Here is an 8,184-nt window from a genome sequence, read left to right as displayed (position 1 = left end):
CTGTGATTCCTTTGTGTACCGTGATGATGGCTGCGCCAACTTAATGGTAATAGTACCTTGACTGTTGATTTCAATCATGAGACTGAACGTATAGTTGTGTTGTCGGTCCCTGACCTCAGGGTGCTGCCTCGTTATTTATTATGTTGGGAAAGGGATTCATGCTAACTAATCAACCTGAACAAAGTGAATCTACTGCAGCCTCATCAAGCTGCTGAGGGCCGAAGCCTCACAAACGTCAACACGATACAGACATCTACACACATCACAACACCCTGCTCCCTCTCTGCCAATCACAGGCGCCCTCATACCTGGACCCACCCCCATAGGTGGCTAGGATGATTGACAGGATGAACTCCTAAGCTCTGTAACTGCAATAACTATTATTCTCATCTACAACAATTTCTAACAGACAGGTCACTCAGTCCGACACAATACTTTCATACAGTGTGCACACTGGACAACTGATAGTTGTGTGGCAGCTCGTAGGAGGAGAATATGAAAGAATGGTTCATTCAAATTGAAATATCTCAGCATCTATTGTCAGACAGTTGGTCACTGTAGGAGAAATGGACTTTAGAATTACCTCAATACAAAAAGGCCTAATGTCAGCCATGTTTTATTTATTTCCCACAAATATGGGGCCTGAAGTTCTGTGATTAATTGTAATCATATGTATATATATATATATATATATATATATATATATATATATATATATATGATTACAATTAATATGATTACAATTAATCATATATATAGCTCCAGATGTGACTGAGCAGCTGCAGTGAAGCACGGCTTGAGTGGAATGAGTCTCCGTGTTCACGGTCCATCCCGATTGGTTACACGGTGTCATGGTGGCTTTAGAGCGATATTTTAATTATTGAAAGTGTTCTACAGGAGCACAATGAACGGCTTTAGACCATCACGGGACCTGTGTGGGTTCGATGCCTGTATAGAAAACTTGTGCTGTTTCTCTGGTGGTCGAGGGTGGAACCTCACATGGATTCTGCTCACTAGAATATGACAAAATGTGTGTGAGACCTCTTACAAGTAGATGTGTGCATTGTGTCCACAATGTCCAAGTCTCATGTCCTCTCTGCTGTCCCACTGGGGTTATACGTGTGTTTGTTACATCATGTTGAAGTTAGGGTTGGCTCTTACGACATATGAAGGTAGAACTTTTATCTTTTTCTTTCTACTGTCAATGAAAAATCATTTTCAGACTAGTTTACTAATCCATGAAGAAACGGTTAGTTTCATCATGAAGGATTTCAAACACATGGACCACCTTTAGTTGAAGTGCTGGGCTGCGAGAGCAGTCTACAGGACACGGACAGTCATCTCTGTCCACTTGTCCACCTGACATCACCATTATTGGCTGACTTGTTTTCTACTTGCTGCTGCAATAACTTCCCCTGTTGGTGCATCTCCGCGCAGTGCCTCTGTCGTCCACCAGAGAGCGCTCTTACCTCAACTCTTTTTCACAATGAATTCACAACTTGAAAGCTGAAAGTTGAACCAGTAAAGAAAATAATTTTATTTTTGTTGAACCATGACGAACACACACACGTTTCCCGTCGTGTAGCATGTGTTAATCTGGAGAACTTGAAAACCGAAATGTTGTATTTAGAGGACAATCAGAAGCAGTAATTAATCAGAAATGAGGCACTATACACATACTTGGAGGGCATAGCCTTGCTTTGATGGTTCACAACAACAGTTAAGTCTTTTGTAGCATGGCAGATGTGGAAAACGCTCACAGAAAACATTGATGGGGAGGCCACCAAATGAAGACTGGCACAGGCACAGCACCACTACGTCACTACAATGTGCAAACAGAATCATTTTTACTCCACTAGCAGCTATACACAGTTTGAGTGAAAACATAAACCAGCGTCGGGTATCCACTCCCTCGGATGAGGAATGGCTCGATGAGATGCAGGCCGCTGGGGGAGGAAGGGGGGGGGGGGCGCTTAGCGGCGCTTGTCGTACGTCTGTAATGTGCTCCACTCGTACGAGCCTGCACAGGGAGGAAGCCCGTTAGTTTCATCCCGTCCTTGCAGCACTTACAAAGTGAGATGTGGCACCAGACTTGAGCAGAGTTTAGCAGAATGTGACTCACCTGGCTCTTCTTGGCTCCGTTTCCCCATCAGTCCAACAAAAGAGTTGACTTTATGCCCTTCAAAGTAAGAGGATCTGATTTGAAAACCATTCTGTGTCCTACCTGAACAGCATTATTATCATTTAGTATGAACAGCATATTACAAATACTGAGGTCAGGAGTCCAAATTGCTCGAGGACGGCCGTGGTCCCCTCTGAGGAACGTGCAACGGTCTGAAAGCATTTGTTCAGTAGTTCTCTACATATTGCTCCAGATGTCAGTCCCCACACTGTATCATTCTGATGAAACTACAAACATTTTAATGTTAGTCGTTATCTCAAATAAACAATAATCATTGTATTGTATATTGTATATTGTACATTGTACATTTCTGAACCTCTTGAAGCTGAACTCCTCTGGCTTGTTACTCCTTGAAGTAGAATCTAGACAGCATGTTATTAGAAGTGCAGCCGACACTGATAAGTGATTATTCCTCATCAGACTGTTCACTTCCATCTCGCCGTCTCCTTTGAAGGCCCCCCTACCCCCGAGATTAGAGACGCAGGATTGATCCCATACAACCTGTGACAGGGGAACGTACTCTCTCCCCGGGACGCCCTGAAAGGACCAGCGGAGCGTTTTTACAGCAGCAGGTTTGTTGAGAAGCGGAGGGAGACCTGAGGCCGGGGGTCCTGCTTTATGAGGATGGGATACTATACGAGTCCATCGTCATCACAATGATGAAGGTCACGATTCGCCACAATCGTACACACCGTCACGTGAAAAAGCTTGTTATTGTGGTAGAGAAGTAAAGAACCGAGTCTGCTTTTAAAATACAGGAATGAAAAGGGAAGAATGAGCTGAAACAACTTAGCGTTTGTTTTTCACTAATAAGAGAACACACAATTGTTCCCTTTGTGGTGCAATAAAATGTGTTTTTCAACATGTAAGATGAAGTTATTCCAGTATTTTAGTTCCATGTTTTGTTTATTTTAATCCTTAATTTGCAACATTATCAGAGATAATATTGTGAATCTCAGTTAATTTCATTACTACAGATTATATTATAACCATGATTACTTTCTGTCCATCCTGATGAGGATCCTGACGATGGCTCCACAATGTTTTTTTCTTTTTTCCTCCATTATTAAAGGTTTTTGGGCAGTTTTTCCTCTTCTGAGGATGTTGTAAGTGTTCAGAGTGTAAAGGCCTCTGAGGATAATTTGTCAATTTGGGCGATAAAAAAATGAATCAAATTGAACTGGAGATAATATTGTAAATCACAGTTATTTTATTCGGGATAGTTGTTCCCATGCCTACAGTCCCGTCGGGTCTACACTGTTGTAAATGTGACGGACGGGCTGACGGGGCGGCCTGTCAATCAGAGTAATGGACTGTAATATGATCAGGAGAAGGAGGAGGACCGCGGTGGGATGAATTCATAGAGAGCCCTGTGGGAGTGTCTGACATTACACACATCAATATGTGCATTAGGCTGATGAGGGTTAGCGGCCTGGAGAAGCAGAGGAAGACGCTTGTGTGACAGGCAGACTGGGGGTAACGTGCCCCTCCATCCCTCACAGGCGTAAACAGTCCAATGGAGCTGTGGGCGTCCTTGGGGCATCGACCCAGCGCGCTCCCCTTCCTAATGATGGGGGACTTCTAGGCACGCGTGCATGAGGAATAAATAAGATGTATGAATACTTTAAGCTGAACTGGGTGACTCATTTAGACAACAAAGGAATGCCAGGCCGACATGGAAAAGAGAAAATCCCCTTCTCCTCATCCTCCTCCCCTCCTCCTGTGCGCTCTTCATCTCTTCGCCACACACCGACGTCTCTGCGGCGCCGTGCATTCAAAAAAGGAAATGCAAAAACAATCATCTGTGCCAGTCGTCTACTAATTAAACCCTGTTTAACTCCCTCCGATCAATCCACTCTGTCTCAAACCCTGACGGAAATAAATATAGTCAATTTAATTCAATAATATTGTGAGGGAAATTCGCTCTTTGTTTTAGTTTTTTTAGAACTCTGCAAATGCCACTAAATGACTCAGCCGTTCCATTTGTCATGGGGGGAATTCAACAAGCAAGGTGTATGTATATATATATATATATATATATGTACATAATACACTAAAACACATACTGCTGTTTCTTTCACTGCAGTAATTAAATTCATTCATCCGATTTTGACTAATGTGGTACGAGGATCTAAAATGAATCTTATCATTTCTATATTTTGAAGCATTCTGAATAATTGAGTTTATTCGAAGCCAAGACGCAGCAGCAGGGGCGGAGCTCCCATTGAGGGTATTTTTTAAGTCTTGGTATGTTAGTGATCCCTTTTAAGGAAAGACGTTGACAATGAATGTGTGAGAAAGCGAGAAAGCTTTGATAGATAATGTTTGGTGTGTCCAGGAGGTGAGGAGGCGCTAAGCTGGGCTCACGACCTCAGTGTTTCAAAATGCTGCACATTTCTTCAGATACCAACAAAAGATGAAGTATGGACACGGGCGTCTTTTTACTGGACAGTGACAACATTTTTAATGTGTCCCCTCGTACTGCGTTTGTGGAATAAATCAAATCCCAGGTGAATGGGATGTTTTACTTACTTTTGCGGGTGATCTGTGCATTTGCTGTGGGAGGAAAGAGAGAGCGACACGTTACCAACAGCAGGTCCCCAAGAGGAAGAAGACAAACGGCGACTCGTACCCATGGAGCGTTTCCCCATCAGGCCGACGAACTGGTGCGGCCGCGGCTTTCTGGTCATCCTCAGGAGGACTTCTCTGAACGGGTCGTTGGCCAGCCAGCCGTTCTGAGGGGGCAAAAACACAACCAGCTGATGCGTACGTCTGCGTCTCAAATGAAGCAGGAACTAAGGGAAATATATTTCTATCTGGTTGGTTAGAAATGAGTGGTGGTCACTAAATTGTAACTGTCACTGAAAGCATCTTAATGGGACGTGATACAAGGGCCAATGAGTACTAATCCATTAAGCCTGAACCTCCATTCAGGGTTTCAGGATATATTTCCACAGCAGTCCTCATTTCAGCTGAGCCACTAGTGTCCCACACGCTCAGTGCGCATAAGGTGTAGCCGGCTCATTCATCAGCGCGCCCGGATGGGGCTGCTGATGGAGCAGCTTGGCGCGTTACCAACTCGCAATGTCAAACGCAGGACGTGCGTTTCATGTGGATGGAGACCGTTCGGGCTCCAGCCGCCGCTACGCTGTGCACTTAAGGGTTGATTTAATTTCCCTGCTTCGAGCGAGACGCTCAACTCTTATTTGTTTAATGTTTAAAGAGGGTTTCTCCTGATCCAAATCAATTTGCTTCAAGAGGGTTCTCGGATCAATTTGAACATATTTCCTGGAGAGAAGAAGCATTTGCTGTTAGACGGATTTGTTGCACGGAGGACAGAGAGGGTCCTTATCTCACTGGAGCTTTTCTTTGTAGGAAAAGTGAAAGTGATCAGTGAGACAGCTGCTTTCAATGAACTGAGGCATAGAAGTGTGACACTGCGTGTTGGCAGTCTGAGTATTAATTCATCATACTCCGCTCAAATTGATGGCTAAATGAAGAGAGAGCAAATCATGAGTAGAAGATAACAAATATCCACCAGAGCACATAACAAAAAGTGTAAAAGAATAAGTGATAATAACCCACACCTCTAATAACATTCCCCAAATAATATCATAACGGTTTCTCAGCTTTATCCACCGAAATCTAACTGCATCATTTGGCTTAAATATACTTTATATCAGTAAACTCGGACCCTTTACTTTAAAATTTTTCATTTTATATTTGGATTAAATAAATGAATAGTACTGTGTATAGCTTTTAAGCAGCTTTATTCCAGATCCAAGATAAATAAACAAATCAAATATTAATTCCGTATATATATATATATATATATAATTACATTTACATTTAGCGGCATATTACCTGAATCTCGTTACTGTTGGTCCAGTAGTCAGCCTCTTCTTTTGGCTCGTTTTCCTCGCAAAAAACTTGTGCGACGGCGCAAAAAAACATTAAAAGCGGTAAAATGACAAACTTCATCATGGCGAGCCTGCGGGAATCTATGTGAGACTCACGGGTGCGTTCAAACAACCGACGATATTCAACTTGAAAACAAAAGGAACAACTAAACGGAGAAGGCTCGAGGCGCGGGAAGCAGCTGTTCTGTGCGCGCACTGCTTCTTCATAGCGCGTGACCCAAATCTGTGCGCGCGCTCAGCCCTGCAGCTTGTTCGTCCTCGCGAGTCCTCCCGCCCAGAGTGCGCGTCTATAAATACGAGCCACGGCGGTAGTGTGATTACTCGAGACGCGGTGGAGTTACAGCTTGTAGAAGACACGTGCGTCACTGGACCTTCTGAATGTGACTTTATTCAGACATACGTCATCATTAAATGTCATAAATGAGATGAAATATAATAAACGGGCCTGATGTTAGCTGACAGTATTCAATGAGGGAGCTCCCTGGTGTACACGTATGTTTTCCTTAGTGAATATGTGAAGCCCTTTGAAGCAGGCCTTCTTCTTCTTCTTCTTCTTCTTCTTCTTCTTCTTCTTCTTCTTCTTCTTCTTCTTCTTCTTCTTCTTCTTCTTCTTCTTCTTCTGGGACATTGTGAGTGACACCCACATATCATGTCAAAGGGTCGGATGAGATACTTCCATAGTTTCTACGATGACGTGATAACGCAATGGTCAGGCAGGTGTGTGATGACGCACTTGAATTTACGCAGTTTGTTCACATAACTGCGTTGCAGTCTAGCAGCAGTGAATTCAATCATTTCCCGAAACGCAATAACAACTTTGATCCAAACTCAATAATAGTAATAAATTGACATATGATGTAATACAGTTTCCAGCATTTGTAGGTGTTGCTTTTCCCTTCAACACTGTCATCATTTTGCCAGATAATGCCATGTGAAAAAATATATTTTCTGATCTTGTAAATGATAAGAGCGCATGTATACAAACTTCTGTCTTATGGCATCATGTTGACTGCTGACTCCCTGTCTGGACATGTAAACTAGGGGTCATGCAGAATTTGAAAGGACAACAGATGGTAATTGCCGATTTGTGGAGGCAAATTTTCAAGAAACTAAAATCTCCATCAATGTGGAAATGAACGCGGCCACACCCACGCTCATCGGGTGAAGAAGAAGGCAAAGTGGTTGATTCAATCTCCATGAAATGTTATTTTCCATCTGGTTAGGTCAACATTGCTCTTTTAAGTGTCTTGTTTGGTTTGACTCATCTTGTGAACTCTTCACATTGAAAATGGAGTTTGAAATGAACCGAAAAGGAGGCATTAAAAGCCACTGATCCCGCACTTCCCTGTTAAAAGTGTCATTATCTGCCAGGACATTTGACCACATTACTGCACAACTTCTTGAATTACTCATTTTTTTAAATGTATTTTCAATCATGCTAAGTGCAAATTTGACATGTTGAGGAAACCTATTGCAAATCTATTTTATTCTATGAATTCACTGCGCTTGTCTGTTTTTATAAAGACTTTGGCAACACTCGCACCCGATGCCTGATATATAATGTAATGCTGTATGTGGCCTGTTCCTACAGCTCAAAGAAAATACTGTTTACAAAACGTGAATGAAATGAGGCGTGTGACCCGGGGGCAGCACTGATTTCCATCAGAAAAGCTCTTTTTTAAAGTGTAGTGTGTTCAGGGTGAGTCGAGGATCCGCTGCAGCATCAGGTTCAGCAGCAGCGCCCCTCAGCAGGGCTCGATTTGCCTTAGTGCTTTTATTCTTTCGACAATGAGTTCATTTTGTTTACTCATGTGCTTTTGGCAAATGCTAATCTTTTTCCCTTGGGGGCGGGGGGGTATCTCAGTCTGTCTTCTGTGGCAAGTGTTATTCCTCTAATCGTTTAATTAATTAAAGTTAACAATTCCCATTAACCGGAGGGTCGTTAAAGTAAGCTTTCCATTGACGTGTATTTTCTATTTATTTTATTTTATTATTATCTCTAAGAATTCATAGCCTCAAGTTCAAACAATGTCATGTCTGACTGTTGGACTGTTGGAGACATAAAGGGAAGAGGTCCTGTTT

General features: G+C 42.7%; 1 protein-coding gene across 1 annotated transcript; it reads right to left on the bottom strand.

Moving 5' to 3' along the window:
• Positions 1 to 1,513: 1,513 nt before the first annotated feature.
• tac1 (tachykinin precursor 1) lies at positions 1,514 to 6,686 on the bottom strand. The gene is made up of 5 exons (XM_040189327.2): positions 6,047 to 6,686; positions 4,815 to 4,917; positions 4,715 to 4,738; positions 2,123 to 2,179; positions 1,514 to 2,020 (listed from the first exon to the last, which is right to left on the bottom strand). Exons 1-5 carry the CDS (start codon positions 6,164 to 6,166, stop codon positions 1,974 to 1,976), a joined length of 351 nt encoding a protein of 116 aa, XP_040045261.1. The 5' UTR covers positions 6,167 to 6,686; the 3' UTR covers positions 1,514 to 1,973.
• Positions 6,687 to 8,184: the final 1,498 nt, after the last annotated feature.

This window comes from Gasterosteus aculeatus, chromosome 10, assembly GCF_964276395.1.
Source record: "Gasterosteus aculeatus chromosome 10, fGasAcu3.hap1.1, whole genome shotgun sequence".
Lineage (NCBI taxonomy): Eukaryota > Metazoa > Chordata > Actinopteri > Perciformes > Gasterosteidae > Gasterosteus > Gasterosteus aculeatus.
The sequence above is the reverse complement of the archived record's forward strand: the minus strand, read 5'-3'. Positions and strand labels throughout refer to the sequence as shown.